General features: G+C 36.7%; 1 protein-coding gene across 1 annotated transcript in view; it reads left to right on the top strand.

Moving 5' to 3' along the window:
• The window catches only part of PSME4 (proteasome (prosome, macropain) activator subunit 4), a 59082-nt gene that overhangs the window by 27550 nt on the left and 10963 nt on the right, over positions 1-20569 (top strand). The window contains exons 20-36 of the mRNA XM_009886003.1: positions 8398-8453; positions 9549-9605; positions 9796-9851; positions 9935-10033; positions 10538-10600; positions 10753-10848; positions 11683-11814; positions 13236-13445; positions 14159-14295; positions 14618-14671; positions 15483-15612; positions 16289-16370; positions 16913-17066; positions 17589-17658; positions 18397-18522; positions 18874-19026; positions 19799-19903. Of these exons, the coding sequence (XP_009884305.1) occupies positions 8398-8453; positions 9549-9605; positions 9796-9851; positions 9935-10033; positions 10538-10600; positions 10753-10848; positions 11683-11814; positions 13236-13445; positions 14159-14295; positions 14618-14671; positions 15483-15612; positions 16289-16370; positions 16913-17066; positions 17589-17658; positions 18397-18522; positions 18874-19026; positions 19799-19903 (1780 nt within the window). The remainder of the gene's footprint in view (positions 1-8397; positions 8454-9548; positions 9606-9795; positions 9852-9934; positions 10034-10537; positions 10601-10752; positions 10849-11682; positions 11815-13235; positions 13446-14158; positions 14296-14617; positions 14672-15482; positions 15613-16288; positions 16371-16912; positions 17067-17588; positions 17659-18396; positions 18523-18873; positions 19027-19798; positions 19904-20569) is intronic.

Below are 20569 nucleotides of genomic sequence, written 5' to 3'. Positions count from 1 at the left end.
CAAACGTTCTTAGCAATTGGGTTTTAGAGCATATTGTTATTATCACACATCTACTTCTAGTGGCTATTTTTTGAATGCTTTTTTTGGTGCAAAACTTTGAAAGTATTTTAAAAAGGTAGGTGACGGCACTGCATTGCTGATGCTACTTTACGTAAAGGAAATGGGAGCTAGGGATTTACTTATGTGTTTCCCCTCCTCCAAAAGAAGCCTTCAAACCATAGTGCAGTGCCATCTTTCTAATGTTCCCATCACCCTGAATGAGTAAAGTCATAATCATCTGAACTTAACTTCTTGCCCGCTGTCTTCTCGTATTAAAATAGGAAATAAGTCCTATTTGAATGCTCAAACCCCTGTGAATAAAGTCACAGGAGAACCTGGCTACTGGTACCAGCATACAGTAAAACTCTAGCAAAAACGCTGGAGTAAACTTTCATTTTGGAAGTAATAGGAACTTTCTGTCGCATTGCAGTAGTTCAGGCTTTGAAACAGACTGGTTTTTTAATAGGTGGGATTGCTGCTTTAGCTTTGACTTCTTCAAGAAAGTATGTTGAAATACTAACATTAGAGCCAATTACGTTTGATCTCAGTATTCCTGTTATATATCGTGTTTAAAATATGGACGGTTTCAATTAGGCTTATGATTGCAGTCTGTATTTGGTCTGTATTTGGTGACTATAAAGTTGTAGAGACTTTTTTGCCCAAGCGCAAGCTACTAAAAGTGCCAAGGAGCATTGATAGTCTCAAATGCATTACTTTAGGTGCATAGTTTCTGAGAGCTTCTCGTACAGTGGGAGAGGCTCCTCTTGAGTGTATGTTAGAAGATTTGCTAAGCTGGAGAGCTTTGTAGAGGCCATCTTTTACCATTGGGTAAAAGGAGGTAGTCTTTTAATTAAAGAGGCAGTGCAGGCATTCAGGCTGATTATGACTGTCTTCTAAAATAGGCTCCAGCACTGTGCAGGAGGCATTGACTGTTCCTGTACCAGCAATGTGCTGCTGGTCCATATTGGCAAAATGTGTTAGCATCGCTTCTTGGTTCAGTCTGAAACCTTCCCTGGCAGCTGTTGGGCAGCAAGCACTAGATGCTTGCAGTTCATATGGCTTACAGGTTCAAGGACACGGTTTCTGGTGTTGGTCCTTCAAAGGAGAAGGATTTTTTGTTCTTGGATGCGTTGAACTTCAAAATACAAGACTATCTTGGCCCCAAGTCTTTAACACTACCAAAAAAAAAAATCGTTGTAGCTATAGTAATCTACTAATTGAGAAAGAAACACCTGTGTAAGAGTAAGCAGTTTTGTACCCTTGCCTGGGCTATCTGATTGTCGATAACGGAAGCTTCATTTGGCAGAAGAACCTCACCACCAGGAAAAGAGTGAATTGCAGCTGTTGTTAGACTGTGTTCATGTAGACTGTCTCTGGTTTTGTTTTGGTGTGGGGTGTTTAGAATCATCTTTTGATATTGTTGGGCAAGGTCTGTAAATTCCTAATGTACAGATTAGGACATTAGCCTGTAATCGACTTCTAAGTTACTTGTATACTTTAGGGAAGATTTGCTTCATTCTGTTGTCTTACTAAATATTGACAATTTACATGAAAACATGCTGAAATCAATTTGTTACTAAAGAAATCAAAGTTAGACTTCTCACATAATCTGAGTTTTGGAACTCAATAGTTCATTCTACTAAATATCTGCGGAGCTTCATAATCCGTGTCTTCAGAATGGTGTCTTTTGATTAACTTGGTATTAAAACAGGAAAAAAAGTTTGGTTACAATGGTGGTTGTGTCATGAGTTCCTGGGATTTTTTTTTTTTGGTAAGATAACAGTTCACGTTCCCAAGCCTGTTCCCATTATATATAGTGGGAATGCAGGTAAAGCACTCAGATTTGAAATTGAAGGGCTTTTATTGACAGTGACTAAGTCAGTTACCCAGAACGCCCTTATTTTAAGTGCTATGTATTCGCATTTAGTACTTACCACTAGTGGTGATGAAATTCACTGTCCTAACATGGCAGTAAAGGAGTATTTTTGAATGCAGGTATTGGTAGATGGCTTGATACGTTCTAGTTAAAAAAAATTCTGTACGTATACTTCTAAAACAAACTGGCACAGGGGTTTTCTTGTCAGATACCTCCTACACCACTGAACTCCTATGAACCATAGCTGATCACACACCCTGTAGTACAGTGTTGTTATACATGCTAACTGTAAAGTAGAGCTGAGTAGGTGTAACTGCTAGATTTTTCTTCATCTTGATAGTTAAGGATACATGAAGATTCTTGCCAAGAAAGCCAGATGGGTATTTGTTCCTTTGTAATCCTCTAGCCTGCTCACTGAATGAAAGGAAAGTGACATAGATAGGGGAGAGCTTGGAGCTATGTAATTTGAACCTCAGCAAAAGAAGAATGTGGGTAGAATGAACTGTAAAACTTTGGGTGTAGTGGGATGGTGAACTAGATTTGATGGTTGGGTTAGTACCGTGAACTCTATCTGCCTGCAGGCTGCTCCTACCACTAAGATGCTTTTTCCCCAAGTGTATGGGGTTCATTTTTCTGTTTGACAACTGAAAGCTACCCAAATATTTGCAGATGTTCTTTTTGTGGTCTGTTTACAACCTTGGTTGGCGTGACAGGTAGGGGAAGGCAGTGGCAGGAATAAGGGAGAAAGGCTGCTTTCCTCATTAGGAGCAGGCTGTAACAGCATGAGACCACTGTTCCCGATTTGATCATTAATATGGGTGATTCAGCCATAACAGTGACTAGTATGAAGAAGATGACTTGACTGAGGAACTAGGGTTTTTTTGCTTAAGTAATAGGGAAAAATTATGAAAATTATATATTGACTAGCAGTCACAAGCTGGCCAAGTGCTTATTTCATTGCTGCTTGTCATAATTGACCTGTGTTGTTGCATAAAATTCCTATGCATTAGATGCAAGGTTTGAGGGGTTTTTGAACGGATGAATCTTAAGTCATGGTATTACATAAATGTGGTAGTCTTCTAGAGGGGTGAGAATATAACAAAAGTTATGAGCACTGTTTTGGGAGAAAGTGAGTGAATCTGGGTTGAAGCTCTAAATCTTTCTGCTTTAAAATAAATTGCAAGGATGAATGCACGAGACTGCTTTCCACTAACATGGTAACTATTTGCTGCTTGGTGTTTTGTTGTTGCTGTAATTCTTTTGAAGTTACTTCTACAGTAGGAAAATAGAGCTCTTGCAAATACAAGGCCTCTTCACTCCTGTGGAGACTACTACGTTTTACTGTAGTAGTACTTTTAACCCAGGATTTTGATTTGTTGGATTATAGATGGTATATTACAATTCATCATATCCTTTTACTGAAATGCTGTTTTAAAGTCTATTGCACTGTTCACATACATAAACTTTTCATCTTTAAAGTGTTTGTGGAAAGTTAGGTTGGTCCATTTCTATGGACTTTTACAGGTTTTTTTTGTTCCTAAGTGTCAAACACCTGAGAGTACCCAATAATTTAAAAATGTCTTTCTTCATCTCTCCATGTCAAGAATAGTCTGTTTTATGTCTTGGCAGTTTGTGGGGTTTTCTGTTTATTAGCAATTGAAAATAGATTTACTTCTTGAATAGTTAATATAGTTAATATACAAAGTCTTTCTGTTGGTTGTTTCTTTTTTTTTTTTAAAAATAATCTTATTTGTTGTTTGATAAAGCTGAAACTGTATAAAATTCCCCAGCGTTGGTCTGGTATGTTTTCCCTGTTAAGCAGAATCGAATCATGCCCTTATTTTCAGGGCTTAATAAATACTGGTTAGAGTAAAAGTTTCAGAACTTCTGTTTATCCACAAGTGTGTGCATTGGCATGAACCTTCTTGAATCTCCTGTCAGTCTAGGTTGATGTTTTCATGTTGATTCATTTGTTTTCTCTTCCTCCTTTTTCAATCTTTTGATGATTTGTAGTCTCTGAATGGAAAAGTGTTATATTTAGTACAAAAACCACATTGTTACATTGACCAATACTTGACTTGGGTATGCTCAGCATACCCAAAAGTATACACTGTGTGTGTGTGTGTGTACATATATGGACTCGGTGTACACATCAGCATAGCTGTTGTGAAGTGCTGGGAGAGTGGTTTCCTTGTTTAGTGAACTTGAGCACAAAAGGGTTAGGTTTTATAATGCCCCAACTTTTTTGGAGACCAAGCAGTTCTTATGTGTAGTTTTTTATTTTTATTTTCTTCCCGATTTTGGGGGACAAAATTCCCATGTGTGTTTTACCTGAACGACATACATAATTTATATGCTTCTGAAAACCCTGTCATAGCTCATGCTATCTTAAATGCTTAGTGTTACTGTGAATGTTTCATACATGAGTAGGTGTTTAGGGAAGAGATAGGCAATTCAGTAGAAAATAAATTTGCACAAATAAACTGCATAACTAAAACTTGTCAGAATTGAAAATAATAGTTAAACTTCAATAGGAAATAGAACTTTAATAAATGTCACTTGGTGTTGGCTTTTTATTTTTTAGCCTGTACATAGCAAGGAATTTAAACTTCCATCTTTTTTTGGAGGATGAATGAATTCTCTTCTGAAGTGCCATGAATAGCAAATTGATAGAAAACTATTTTATGACTCAATAGTGTGTATTTATATTCTTATTCCACATAGTGTTCTTTATCTTCAGTAGAGATGCCGTTGATTTCAAGTGTGTTCTGTGAATTATTTTTTTAATGCAAAATGGATAGTTACAAGGGGAAGGGAAAAAAGGAGTTGAGGAGGCTGCCAGAGGTTGTGAGGAGCAATCCTTTATGACAGCAGTAGTTTTTCGTGGCTGAATTAAGGTGTTCAAAGTCACACTCAGAACTGTGGTGAATTATCCTGACACAGTTGGGGAAAAATGAATATACAGGTTTTTCTGCGCCTGAAGAAACACAATGTCATGGTTTTTCTGCCACACAAGGTGTGTGCAGGTATACATAATGCTTCCGTGCACAGTCTACCCTTTTTCATAAGGGGCCACTGTAACTGTAAGTGATACCAATGTCCTTTTGTTGTGATGACTCTAATGGTGTGCAAATAAAGATTATCTCAAATGCAGACAGTATAAAGCTCTCCAAGGCTGAAAAATCTTTTACTGATGTTCAGTTGTGTTCTCCTTCGCTTCGCTTCCCTTCCCTTCCTTGCAGCCTGCTTATTAACAAGGCGTCACTAAGCAGCTGATCTAGGGAAGCAAGAACAGGGTTACTCAGAGAACATCCTTTTTTTTTGTTTCCCTTTGAAGTACAGAGGTTAGTTAGGGTGCTGTATTGCTCTACTCTTGCTACAGGCATTGGTAGGAGCTTTCTTAACATTCTTTCACTGAAGGCGTTCAGACTACGGGTCAAGGATAAGACCACTTGTAAATGTGTAAGGATGTGATACCGTATGCTGAGGGGCAGGGCTAGCTAACCTCTCTTGGCATCTCCAGGAAACTTCCCAGCTCTGCTGGGGGAGCTGCACACAGAAAAGGAAACAGTTACTCCTCCACGGTGAGTAACCCTGTTTTCTCCTTGTTCACCTTCCGACTGTTGTCTCTTAATCTCTTATGTCAAAATAGGTTGATGCAGCCCTCGATCTGGTCCTTAACATGGCACGGGGTTTTTTTGCAATTAGAAAAAATTCCTCTGCAATTGGTTCAGTGAAGTGATGCTAAAAGTACTTCTTTCTGAAAAGCTGTATCTGATTGCTGAACTGTACTTATATACTGAGGAATATGTACACAGAGACTTGAATAAAGTGCTCTGTAAAATGTCTGGAAGTTGAAAAACATAGTGCATCAGTTTTTCTCAAAGATGCTTTAGTTTTTGTACTGTGGCAAATAAGGGAATGAAGTTTTCAAAGTTCTGTTTAATTGGGATTTCTGTTCCAGCTATAATTTTTGATACTCTTTGTTCATAAGTTTTCTTGGCAATTTGTGTTGAAAACTGTTGATACAGAATGAAACACGGTATTACTTATACATTGCATGAAGCATTGTCGTGAGAGTCTTGCTTTCAGTATTGACTGAAGTTAAGAAAAACATTTCATGTCTCTTCCTTCTTTGTGTCCGAACTAAAACACTTCCAGTTTTCTCTGGCTCAGTGGCTGACACTTATAATGCTGCGTATTACTAGCATGGATCTTACTTTGGGGGCCAGCTGTAAAACTCTGTTGCATTTTGAACATAGTATTTCCATCCTAATAGTAGCCTTGTTGAAATAAATGGTTCGACCTGTGGAGTAAAGTCATGGTGAGTGTAAGGACTGTACCAGGCTAGTTCTTGATTACTGGATGCTATTTGTTGAGTTGTTACTCCTGGTTTGCTCAGGAACCCGAAGCGTAGAGGGAGCTTGGAGTGTTGCTTGGTGGAGATTTTGTTTGGAACTTGGCTTGCTGGCAAAGAACAGTTGAATGCGTTTTGCTGGGAGTGGGAAAGAAGCTCGAAGACTTGTAAGCTTTCTGTAGACTACCTGAGGGAGAACTGGGAAATTGCACTTCTAATTTTCCTTGCCTCATAGGTAGGAAAGCCTTACGTGCACTTAATTTGTGTATTTAATTTGTATCGGGGGAAAATGTGTAAGGGTAAAAATACATCAAAATACACTCAAAAAATACTGCTATGAGCTCATTTACCTGTCAACATATCCAGCATGCTGTACCAAAAAAAAAAAAGTAATTGCCTCATGTCTAGCTGCCTGAGATGGTCAGATTTATCGGTTACCTTCTTTTTTTTTTTAAGAAGTAATAGTATTTGGGGTGGGGAGGTTCGTTCTTTTTTTCCAGATGTTAATTGCAGAAATAACCTCTCTCTGTATCTTCCCAACTGGAGAGATCTGATCTTGGAGAAATACTCAGCAAACACTTTCAAAGTTAGTCATGTCAATGATTCGAAAAAACTGAGTGTGTGAGATTATTAAAACTTTATATTTAATTATTCAGGACCAAAGTACTGGATTGATGTTGGATATTTTGAAAAATGTATTAGTGGCAAAGTTGTACCTTAAGAACCTATGCCAGTTCTGAGTTTTGGGGGGTAAAAAAGTGGGAAAACTTTTGGAATGGCTTATTTTCATGTTAACCTACTGCTACCAGAAATAGAAGGAAAACAAAAGGGAGGAAAGGAAAGGAAACAAGACTTCACTTCTTAATGTCTAAATCAATTAAGAAAAAGACATTTCAGTTTGACTTTTGTTGATGCAGCTGTGACTGTTCCAAGGTTTGTGAAGTTAGTTTACCTAATTTTTGTTTGCAATTTTTTTTCCTTCATCTAGTCTGCACAATAATTGTAGCACTCATGTTTTAAGGTGTTCACTTTTACAGGAGAAACGTGACCCTTGTTTCTGGTTCTGACAGATAGAAGTTTGCCATTGCCTGAAATCTGAAAGTTTATTGTAGTATCTTGTAGCACATGCTCAGATATAGAATCTGTGGTATTTTCTGATGTGTTATTTAGCATTTGTAATAGGAGTAGATTCACATTACTTCACTTAGCTTTGTTCTGATTATACTGTCAATGCAATTTTATGTGAAAAATATTTTTATAGGTATTACTTGCTGATACTAATTCTTTAATATAATACAGTGGTGTATTTTGTCCTTGAAAGCTTGAATTTGTCTACCTTAATGTTTAGGGGTGAGATTGTAGGTTTAAAAAAAAAAAAAAACAAAACATTCAGCAAAAGCAAAACTACCCACCCAAAAAAACCGCAAGTGTATGTAGGATATGCTCTTATGTCTTTTAAATTCATTGGCATGTGATATCTGAGTCTGTATGTTTTTTGCATGGTTACATAAAAGCAAATCCACAAAGACTACGAATTCACTTCTAAAAAAATATTTTGGATAAATAAGTTTGACCCAAATCCTGGAAGAAGCATGGCTTTATTTTTTGGTAGGGTTATTAATAGTGAACTTCAAATAGCAATAAGTAGGAGTTCTGTACAGAATGAGTACATTTCTTTACTTTATAGACAAAGGACCGAAGTCAGAAAAGCTTCATCAGCTTAACTGTCAGGAAAGGGTTCTGCCTCGGCAGTCAAACTCATCTTTCCTTCCTAGACTAAGATGATTAGAAGCCATGTTTATTTTGATGAATGTGTTCATAAGTTTGACAATGAGACCAAATCTCTGGCTATTTAACAGAACTGATGAGGTTCTGTTAAATGAGAAAGCAAGATTCTAGGATCAAGGTGATGTCCTTGCAGTGTACTTGTCTCTGACAAACAGTCTGACCCATAGGTAGTGTTGATTTATAAATGCTCTATCTGTGGCATACTGTTAGTAAATCCAAACAACTTTGGCACTACTGGCATGAAATTTGGCATTTAATTTATTTTAACAAGTTAATGGGATTCACATAGTCAATGATTTCCATAATGTGCAGTAATACTTGGTTTGTTTTCATGCAGAGTCCCAAGTCTAGTGTCTTTGGAAGAGACAAAACTGTACACTGGTGTCGAATATGGTAAGTAGATCCTAACTCTGTTCAGACAGGTTGTGTTGTTTTCATTTATTTTTTTTTCTGCTGTAAAAACTGTAGGGTTTTTTTGAGACCATAATTTTGATTCTTCTCTTTATATTAAATGGGCTTTTTTGGCCAACACAGAAGTTCTTGCGTACACACTATTTCATCTTCAGCGATGGTATACAAGATACGAATCTGCTGCAGTAACATAGCTGGGAATGGGAGCTCAGATCCAACCGCCAGGTCAGAATAGTTGGGCCCTTGTACTTCCACACAGATGAGAGGTGCTGGAAGCAACACCCATTGCCCAAAGATTGCCTTGAAAGACAGAAGGAATCAAGGCATAACCTGCTACAGGCTGTGACAGCTCCTTTAGCAGAAAACTGCATTTTTGAGGCTTTGTGTGTATTCTTCACCATCTTCCAAGTGAAGATGGGCTATTTAAATACGGAACTGAGGCACACGGTAACTGCTTATTGGACATGGTTTTAGGTGCACTGATGCTTCTAAAATCTGGTTTGTTAGCTTGCAAGCGGCGAGTTTGTAGCCGCATAATGTGTAATAGAAAATGGGCGTTTATTTAGTGATCTTCTGCAGCAATTAAGATTTTTCTGGTTTAAAACTTTCCAAGTAGAGGGCTTGTATCTTTAATCCTTCTTGCTTCTGCATTTTTTGTTGTGATTGGGAATATCTACTCTCCTCCATGTATTGAAGGGGAATAAGTCCCCAGTCTTTTACTGGCTTGATTACCTGATACGTAAAATCTGTATTCTATTGACTTGCTTTTTTACCCTGCTTAATGTGTTACTTGGTTTTCATATGCTAAACAATCTGTCTCAATCTGTGGTTAGAAATGAAGCCAACTGTCAAAGCAGATAAAGAAGGTTATGTACCTATAAAAAACACACTGTTTACTTGATAAACAAAAGAAGGCCCTATGAGAGTGGTGTCTTAGATATAACAAGGTGGTTATTTTTATAATAGTTCATACTGCCATTTCTGAATAGTCTGCTCTGGCTCTCCACTGGTTTACTTATCTATAAATTGCTTTTTATGCTATTGTATAATAAAGAAAATGTTTAATTTTTTTTATAGATCTATCAAGAGAGAATTATCGAGAAACAATTGCAAGGGTTACAAGGAAATTGCTGCGTAAGTTTAACCCACTCCTCTATCTAAAGAGTACTGTGTTGTGCTTTTAAGTATAGTTTTATAGATGAGAAACTTATTTCATTTACTTTGCCTATAATTCTTAAATTTCAGCTTTGTAGAAATAAAATCATTGTTAATTTTTAAAGCTCTTTTCCTGCCTGATAATAAATTATTTTTCTTCCAATTGCAGGCTATATACTTGATAATTCAGAAGATGATACCAAGTCTTTATTTCTAATAATAAAGGTATACTTGTAACTTGTAGTACTTAAGACAAGATTACTTGTTTTGCAAAATAATCACTCTTTTTCATCTTTTTCTTTCTACAGATTATTAGTGATGTTTTACAGTTCCAAGGGTCTCACAAGCATGAGTTTGATTCACGATGGAAAAGCTTTAATCTAGTGAAAAAATCAATGGAGAACAGGGTCAGTTATTTTTCTTTGTAAAGCTTAGGTGAGGAATGGAAATAGTTCCTAATATTCAGGAAGACTTTTTTTTTTTTCATATTTTCGTTACTGTCCTAAACAGTTTTCATAATTTTGAAATCTAATTCCTTGGTAAGAATATTGTTTTGCAGTACTTTTGTACCTTTGTTTGGAAGTCTTACGAGTAAATAGCTTAGCATTTCTGAATTGCAGTAACCAGTAGTTTGCATATGTCCTTGGACCAAAGTCTGAGTTTTAGCATGATGCTCCATTCTGGTCCCTTTTAACTGAGAAATTTCTGTGACCAGACCTTCCTTCTGCTTACAGAGTAATAGGCAAATAAAAAACTTTACCAGGGCAAAAAAAACAAGGTTATCTGCAAAGAAGACTTTCTACATGAAATTTGGCTGTTTCTAGAAGAAAAAGAATATGGGGGGAATTACGTCAGCTCAAATTGCTAATATAAATACTGAAATCTAAACCAAATTACGTATGTGTTTACAGCTTCAAGGAAAGAAGCAGCATATCAGAGCTTTGCTGATAGACAGAGTTATGTTGCAGCATGAGGTAATGCTTTCACTTAAATTTTCACTAACTACTTGAAAAGCTGATTTGTTATGTAATTTAGCAAAAGATGCAATAATCCTGCACTAGTGTTTCTCTTACATGTGTGAAATGTAAAAACAATCTCTTCTTTTTGTGTTGTCTATGCAATTTAGCTGCGAACACTAACGATGGAAGGCTGTGAATATAAAACTTCCCACCAGGAGATGATCAGAGATCTTTTGTGTTTGTCCACAAGTTCATATGGTCAGGTAAGGAACAATCCCTTTTAAACTGAAATATGTGGAATTTCTTGTTGATATCTTCAAGTTATGTTTTCAAGATCTTTGCTTTTCAATTTATTTCCATGGCAGCATGAAATATTTACTTATTTCATTTGCATTAGTTCCCAATTTTGGCCTAAATTTTGCTTTAAGCCCCTTCTTTGTCAAATAAATAACTTAATTGGGTGGAGAAGCTGCCAACTCTAGGTTTTAAATTTTAAATTTTTTGAGGGACTTAACTCTAGGCTTCTCAAAACAATAATTCAATTAAAAAAATAATAAAAATATACCAGGTGGAGGTTTTTAGATGTGATGATCCATGACACTATTTGGAATGCTTAGTCTGCTTTTAGGAAGTAGCTATGATGGCATCCTAGTTCTTAAAAATACACAAAACAAGTGTGCTGATAGTTGGATTCTGAACTCTTTGTCTGGTGGGAGCTCTGTCTGTGTATATAAGTTCAGATCTGTCTATAATGTCCACAGGCTTTTCAGAGTTCTGCTAACTGCATCTGCTATTCTAGCTGTTTGCTTTTCAAATGATCTTAAAAACGTACTGGCTTTTTGGCAACATAAAGAATTTTCTTTAACTTTGGAGCTGTTCTCAAGTAAATGCTAGAAACAAGAAGTAGGCTTTATAAACAACTGTGAACAAGGGTGAGGGGAAGCATGCTATTTACAACCTTCTACAAATAATTCTGTTTCTGTGCACAAATACATCGTGTAAACTGTGCATAAGTAACTTAAATGGATAAGGATGTTATTTTCATATAGTATATTTTTGGTTCAGAAGACTTTCTAGTAATGTGTATCTTACCACAGGTCAGAAGTAAAGCTCAGCAAGCGTTCTTCACAGCTCTGGGAACGTACAATTTTTGTTGCAGAGATATCATTCCCTTGGTTTTGGAGTTCTTGCGTCCAGACCGGCAAGATGTCACTCAAAAGCAATTTAAAGTACGGTCTCATTGATGTTGTTTCACATCTATCTTTTGAAAGTGTTGTTATAGGGGAGTTTGTAATGGTGAAAGTAGGACTTGCTTGTTTATCAGCATGACTGATGTTTTCATGACATAGCTTATGCATGTACTAGTGTAAGGAATTATTTGGATTAGACCAGTTGTCAAGGGAGATTGTGTGTTTATAGATGTTCCTCATTTCATTGTGTGGTCAGGTATTACAACAATGTATGTTAACACCTATTTTTAAACTATGAAATGGAAATTGAGAGGCTGTAGTTAAGGTGGTAAAACTCATTAAGCAGTTCTGTCAGCTGTAGCAGTATAAGAAAATACCGTGAAGTGGACAAAAAGTTGATCACCCAAAAAAGATACACTAAGTCAAGTGGGTTTTGTTATGAAGTGGTAGGTAATTGCTGTTGCTGCCAGGCCTGGATATTATGCTGATGCAGCGATGCCAGGATGTAATCTATCTGTCCAGGTGTTCGAAAGCATCACACTCCTCTCCTTCCTCTGCATCCCCCCTCAGTCCTCCTGGCCACAGAGGCAAGTTGGACTCTTGTCCTATGGTCAGAACAATAGCTATGGTTTATTATCTGGCTCCAGCTGCCTGATATGTACTAGCAGATAGCATGTGATTACGTTGTTTGCATATCTTAGTATCCCTATTCTTGTTTATTTGATTATTAACTTTTTTCTGCCATCCTTGTACCTCCCCTTCTCCATCCCTCTCCTCCTAGATAAGCCACCCACGCCTAGTTACTTTTTCCCCAATTGGTCCCTGTTTTGCTACACTTACAGCATTTGCTACCGTACCTGAATTTGGCATTTCTGATACTGCTACCAGACAGTCTTAGCCTATATGATGTTACTGGTGTGGTGACCTAGGCACTGTTGTTCTTGTAAGACTCTTAATCACCTGTGAAACCCAGCCCCTCTGTTTCACTGTGTGTAGCTCTTGTTAGCTTCTCACACAGTCACCTGTCACATTCACTGGTTGGTTGTGTTGTGTCCAGTAGTTATCCACATCCTCTTTGTTCAGCATCATTTCAGGTGCCTAGTTAACTGCCAAATGATTTGCGTGCAGCCCCAAAATGAGTAAGTTCACAGAAAGGCCAGGTGTGGTCCTTGGTAATTGAATAATCTCCTTTATAATGTCAGTCAGCCATTTTGTGGATAAATTAATTGGCAGGGCTTCCAATCTCATTAAAAACAGTTCTTTAGCATGAAGACGATTCTGTGAAAAATCTTTGGTATTTGACAATGAGGCTGCGTAGCTGAGTGTTTATGGTACATTTTAATGATTTGGAACTGTGAAGATTAGATTTTATTCTGTGTGGGTGCATGCTTATGTAGATAAATATCACTTATATATGAATGCTGCTTTAACTTTCTAAAATTATTTCTTTCATTTTACAGGGTGCCTTATATTGTCTTCTTGGAAATCACAGTGGAGTCTGTTTGGCAAATCTTCATGATTGGGATTGTATTGCACAGACATGGCCAGCAATTGTTTCTTCTGGGCTTAGCAAAGCTATGTCCTTGGAAAAGCCGTCCATAGTTAGACTCTTTGATGACCTAGCAGAAAAAATCCATAGGCAGTATGAAACAATTGGATTGGATTTTGCAGTAAGTGGCAGATTGTTTGGGGGATAATGTCTTGGATTCTGAGAGTGCTTGATTACATAAATGCTTGAGACTCGTGTATTATTTGAGTTAGAGTTCTGGTGTTGACCGCATTCCGATTTCTGTGACAGGAATGTAGACTTGTATTTTTGGGACTGACGTAATAAATCTTCCTGTAATAACCGTTGGAATTTGTAACTTTTTGTTGCCCTCTAATGAAGCCTGTTACAGAAAGGAAGTTTAAGTTGCCATTCCGTGTTAATTAGTATGGGTCATGTTCGCAGAATCACAGATGTTGATCAGGTGTGAAGATGTGCGTTGGTAGGACAGTGTCATCAAATTAACATTGTCAGTATTTGTAGTGTGCTAATACACAGCACTCATTACACAACTCCCTCTTGCCTTACCAGTGGGACAAATTGTTCAGAACGAGTGCCAACTAGTAAAAATATTTTATAAATGGTTTTTATGCTTTAATGAAATATTAAAGTTTGGGTTTACCTTTATTTTAAAATAGAATAAATCGTGTAGTTGGAGAAACGGTGAACATAAAGTTTTGTGTGTGAACATAGTTTTTCACTGATATGTCTATGTGGATGGGAAATTCTGCACTTTTCATATTATTTTGGACTGTCCTTATTTTGAAATAGAAAGAAACATACATAAAACTTGTAAGTTGCTGCTCAGTCCCAAATCTTTGCATTCTCTGTCAATAGGTTCCAGAGAAATGCATTGAGATAGCTGTTTTGCTGCAAAAATCAGAACATCCAAGTTCAGACTTCACAGGTCTTTGTTCAGAAGAAATTCAGTTAGGAATTCAGCGACAGAAAGAAAAGAATGCTGAGGCTTTGCGGTAAGTTAAACTTCCCTTAACATCAGCTTGTACTGCCTAAAATTTACTCTACATTAAATGTAATAATCTGAAATTGCTAAACTAAATCATAAGATCAACGAATTCAGAATGTCCAAGGATTGTTGTGGTGCATCTTCTCTCCTGACTTGCCAGCCCCTTCCCTCTATGCTCATATTTCCTTCCTCCCTCCTCCTCTTCCCTGTCTTCCCAGTTTATGCTGCATTTACTATATTGCTTTCACCCACCTTTTGTTGAGGAACTATTCTATTTTCAAATGATTCTCTCCGTAGCATCTGGTTGACGATTCCCTCTTTTCCCTCAGAAACTATGAAAATTTAGTCAACATGCTGCTGGACTGCGTAGAACAAAGAAATCTGTAAGTCTCCTTCTCTGTGCATGAGAAATTTTTTTGAGGTTGATTGGAGGTGGCTACATGAATAAATGTCATTTGCATCAAGAAGTGCAGTTAGCATGACCAGAATTGAGTAATACTTTTTTCAGCGTTGAAGTAATTGTCAGTAGCAGTCTTGCATAAAATGGACTGTGGCTGGCTGCTTGGAGTGTTTTCGCAAAAGTATCTGCAAAAATTGGATTTCTGGAAGTCCTCGTGCATTTGCATATGGATTCTGCTTGCCCAAACAGGAAGATAAAGGCCAATATAGGGGAATCTTGCATTACGGTCTCCTCGGTAAATAAGTGGATGAGTCTTGAATTTATTTTAATTGGGAGCTTCATTTGTTAATATAAGGCATCATCACATCTTAGAGTTAAGCTTTGTCGTTAATTAGTTTGACCTGTTATTTTTTAATAGTTTTTTTGTTCTGAAAAAAACCCCTCTGGTTCTGTCTGCATAATACTGATGTCCAAATAGATTTTAATTGATAGCATATTTGTGTTTAAAAACTTTAAAAGAATGTCCTTATAGGTCCATATTTCATGTCGAAATGCCAAGATCAAAAAGGGACCGTTAACCGAATGTTTGATGGTACTTGTGTGTTCCCAGAACACCGGAGGTTTCCCTATATGACAGTTAAGCTCATCGACTATAGCAGTGGCATAGAATGTTACTTATGTTAGTCCAAACATATATGCATAGTCTTAATATGTGTAATGATTTCTGTGCAAAAGCAGTACATACAACTATGCTACTTATTGTCTGGTTTGAATATATTTTTTTTTTTTTTAAGTCCCTGGAAGTTCGAGCACATCAGCATTGGTTTTCTGTCTCTGCTCCTGAGGGATGATAGGATACTGCCTGTCCGTGCCATAAAATTTTTTGTGCAGTGTCTCAACCATGATGCAATTGTAGTTCGTAAGGTAAAAACAGCATAATTATATCTTTTTGTTTTGCAGCTCATTGGGGTTTAGATCAGATGTTTGTGACGGTTTGCTGTGATAAAGCACAAAAACTGAGGTGTACATCCCTCTCACCCTTCCAGCCAGGCATGTGTACAAAAGTTCCTAATCCAAGACGACGACAGTCTTGGCAATGCTGTAGCCGTGACACATGGTGTAAAGCCTGTGAACTGTGAAAACGTGGAACATGCCTGTTCATTCTTACTTCAGAATTATTTTTTTTGGAATTTCTTTTGCAGATGTCTGTTTTTTTCCATCTGCAGATTATTACTTGAGGGGAGCCATCTATGTGTTATATTTGTACCTTTCATTCTGATTGTTGCCCGAGTGAGGCTTGAAACTAATGGCCACCTCTTTTTTTTTTTTTTTTTCCTCCCTGAAAGTGATTAGTGGGGAGGTTTTTCTGGGCTGTAAAGGTCACACTGAAGTCATGTCCTGTATCCCCTGAAATGAGTGAGATTACTTCTTTAATGGAAAGTGTCAACCACTGGGGTGATGAACTTCACTGTAACGTTCACTGGCTTTTTAGGGTGCAGAGTAGCTGGCTTAAAATGTGTCTGTGATGAGGTGATTAGACACATCCTCCTGGAGGTGAGTGTATGGAATGGATATATTAATGCCCATTTCTTTCTTTTAGGTGGCCATCTCAGCTGTGGCTGGTATTCTTAAGCAGCTTAAGAGAACACACAAGAAAGTGCCCATCTGCCCTTATGAAATAAGTAGGTTTTATTTAATATAAGAAATGTCTTACATTTATCCTAATTTTTTTTTTTAAGAGCATATTTTTCTGGTTAAGTTAAACATAGAATCACAAGCTTTTCATATCTCTGGTTGTTAATGTCCCAAGCAAACAAAATAGGTAATATAATCAGTCGGTTTTCAGTTTTTTTGTGTTTTTATAGTGTTATATGTGCAAGTGTGTATTAAGATAATCACTTATTTGAAGTGAGTTAAAACTTCAGAGATATGGTCATTCTCTTTTCAGAACACCTTATAATTTGTGAGAATAATCTGTATATCTCCTTTTTATTCTTCTTTTATTTAATCATTTCAAGTGGCACATTTGTATAAATTACTAAAGGAATCTCTTCTATTACTGTTAGTGTTATTTTTAATCTGCTAGGGCAAATCTCTGTACAGATTGGATTGGGGTGAGTGAGACATAAAAGCTCTTTAGAATCTTCTAATAAAAGTAAGTTGTAACATTTGTTTATTAACAGTCGCAGCAAATTTGATATATTGTAAATTCCTCTTTAACCAGGTGGAAACCCTAAGCCTTCCAGCATTCAGGCTGGTGACAGACCAGATAACCAGTGGCTGCATTATGACAGTCAGAGTTTACCAAAGACTAAGGAAGCTTGGGAGTCGTGTTGTTTTGTGGAGAAAACACACTGGGGATATTATACTTGGCCTCGGTGGGTATCATTAAGCTTTAAGATAGAATTGTGACAGCCAGCAGAAAACACCCTGTGGGAAATTAAATAATGTTTGTTACGTTTAATTTTTTTGATTGAAACAAAGAAATACAATTTATTTCATCATTTGTGCTCCTTGCTTATTTTACCGTTTCTGCATGGGTTTTTTTTTGGAGTGGTGGTGGGTTTTTTTTAATTATTATTTATTTTCTACCTGTTTCTTTTTGGATTTTGTGGGTACTGTAGGCACATGTTTCATATGGCTGTTTAACTACTGGTTTTAAAATGAAGTATGAATGTTTGAAAATTATATTGTTGCAAAATATGCAGAGTATTCTATCACTAAATTCCATATTGCTTGCTGTAGCAAAACATTTATAATAAAATTTTTTGTTGTAAGTTTTCTATTAAGTTCTGCTCTTTTGGAGTTGATGATAAGTCCTATTTAATATAGAGAATATAAAAAATAAGCTTTATGTTACTTCGAAGAGTGTTACTATATTTATTTTTTTTAATATTCAGAACTATGACAGTTTATGCCCCAGTTGAGCATCAACCAAAGCTTGGGCGAAGGAGAGATGAGCTGACAGAGGTAAGAGTTTTAATGTATTTCGGTGTGGTGGCTTTTTTTTAATGCTACTTTGCCTCCTTTCTATTTTTAATATTGTCCACAGTTTACTGTGGTGATAATGTGGAGTTCAAATTCCCTTCTCTCTTCTAACTTGAGTATTGCTTGCCATTCAGAGAGTGCTTCCACAAAATGTGTGGAAACAGATTTGTTTTGCTTGATTGCAAACCAGGATGGAGGTTGCACTCCAACTATGCAGTTTCATGGCTGTGTGGATATAATCATGTTTTTAGCAGGCAATAAGTGATAACTGTTCTGAAACCTAGATCCCCACAAGGCATTTTTAATCGTATTTTTTCTACTTCATTTTCATGCTCCCTGTGTTAGCACACAAGAAATTATTGTTTTAATGTATTGCAGCATCTCTGTCAGCTATCATGGATTAATTGTATTAATGAGCACTTTCTTGTTCTCTTTCAAATCTTTATCAGAGTTCAGAACAAGATAATTAATGACAGTGGGAATGACTACTTTGTAGGTGTTGTGCTAGTGAAAGGAAAGACAATCCAAAGTCATTACTGAAAATAAAAGTCAAAAGTCTTGCAAAATGTTACCCAATATTCCCTATAAAATGAGGGGGAAAATGGATGACCCAGGCATGATTTTTGCCAAAAAGAGAATTAAAATGGAACTTGGAAATGTTGGGATATCACTGTGATGATAAAGCATCTCAAAGCTAATGCTTTTTTTTTCCTGTTACAGGCAGAACAAGTCATATATGATCACTTTTCTGATCCCAAGTTTGTTGAGCAGTTAATAAAATTTTTGTCTTTAGAAGACAGAAAAGGAAAAGACAAATTTAATCCTCGCAGATTTTGCCTCTTCAAGGTAATTAGAGTTCAATAACTAAATTGCTTCCTTTTTGTATATAATTATCAACGTGTGGAAAAGCCACACATTTCTCGGCTTATACCTGGCTGTTGCAAAATGTTGATTTTTAAATGCATATTGCTATGATTAATGCTATTAACCCTCTCTTCTGATCAACCACATAGGGAAGCATATTTAGAGTAATATAGAAGTACATAGGATACTTGTATATAATTCTGTTATAAAAGCAAAGTAATTTCACTTTCTGCATATCTAAATCTCAAGCGCTTCAGGATCTTAGGTTCTTCCTACAAAGACAGTGGTTTAGACAGATAATTACTGAAGACACTTTCACGTCTTGTTTTACAGGGCCTCTTCAGAAATTTCGATGATGCCTTCTTGCCAGTTCTTCAGCCCCATTTAGAACAACTTGTGGCAGACTCCCATGAAAGCACCCAGAGATGTGTAGCTGAAATTATAGCTGGCTTAATAAGAGGTTCTAAACACTGGACATTTGAGAAGGTGCTGCAGTAGTATTTTTGAGTGATTCGTGGGAGTTAAGGGATAAGTTTGAATTATTGAACAAATTAAATGTATGAAGTTGAGGGCTTTTAATGTGTCACCAATGTCCAAGAAAGGACGGCAGAAAGTTGCAATGCTTAGTGCTTCGTAGCCAAACTTTAAGCCCAATTTATAGCTTGGTTTGGTGCCTCTGTAATACTAGGTGTTAGTAAAATGCTTCAGGATTAAAATTAAAGAGCAGTTTGCTGGTAAGGAGATAGCAAAGCGGACATGGTTTCTAATTTCCAGCTGGAATAAGTACTTATATTCGTCACTATTATATCTTTATTTAGTCTAGACCTAGCTGTCTAGATCATCTTTGAGTTAATTTGTATGCTGAAAAGTAATTCTGGGAGAACCAGTTCCTTAATAAAAAAATAGACATTTTAAAATTTAGGGGCAAGGAAGTCCTTGGGGTGTACAAGACTGCTATCCTACCAAAAGCAAAGTGTATGCAGTCTCTGACCCAATTGTACGTAAATCACCATGAAAATGGTGCATGCATAGTCCATAGTATTACAAAAAAACTTGTAAACAAAATTAAAATGATTCCTGAAATCTTTCTTCTGATAGCATTTCGTTCCTTTTTATAAATATCATACTATAGCGGCTTCCTGAATCAGTATTATTTTTCCATTATTTGAAAAGATGGAGGGATTTGGGTTCACAGAGGTTAGATAGCCATTTTGTCCTTAGATAGTCAAATCTTGTCTCCTGCCTTTTTGCTGAGCAGGTGGAAAAACTTTGGAAGCTTCTCTGTCCATTGCTTCGAACGGCTCTATCCAACATCACAGTGGAAACGTATAATGATTGGGGCACGTGCATAGCAACCTCCTGTGTAAGTACCCCTTTTTTAGGCTTGTAAAGCTATATCCAGATGGTCAAGTTTTATAGGTAATATGAAAACAGGAGCTTTATGAACAGAGGTATTTGGGTATATTTTATCAGCTAAAGCTGAGAACTGTAAATACAGCATAAAAATAACATATGTTTAAAATCTTACAGCTTTTTTTGAAACTTTGTTCTCTTCTGCCCTTTGCAGACAGGTAGAAATAACATTTTAGACTAGAAATAAAGCCTTACTTTTCTTTTTAAGTATTTTAGAAATGCTGTATAAGGTTAGTGGGTGACATTAATGTGCATGCTTTCTATGCGTTCAATTTTTGTGGAGTTTTTGAACTCAAATTGCACATTTATTCTTGGTTTAAAAATGTGCAGCTTAGCATTATGCTGTGAGAACTAAGTCTCAAGTTGTCTTCTAACACGCAGTAAGATTTCTATGTGTTGTGGTGGACAGGGAGTTGTGGTGTCCGAGAAGCTGCATAAATGATAGGCCACAAATATCTTGGATCAGTAATTCTTTGAAATCACTCAGCAAAATTCAGCATAGTTGTCAGCCAGAACCCTGGCAATTAATTAGCAAAATTCAGACATGTTTATTCACCTATGTCAAAAACTAAGCTAAAATTTGTTCTAGTCTTATCATTGTATTTACCAAATAATT

The sequence above is a fragment of the Charadrius vociferus genome, unplaced genomic scaffold, assembly GCF_000708025.1.
Source record: "Charadrius vociferus isolate BGI_N301 unplaced genomic scaffold, ASM70802v2 scaffold455, whole genome shotgun sequence".
NCBI classification, from domain to species: domain Eukaryota; kingdom Metazoa; phylum Chordata; class Aves; order Charadriiformes; family Charadriidae; genus Charadrius; species Charadrius vociferus.
This window is presented reverse-complemented; position numbering and strand designations above follow the sequence as displayed.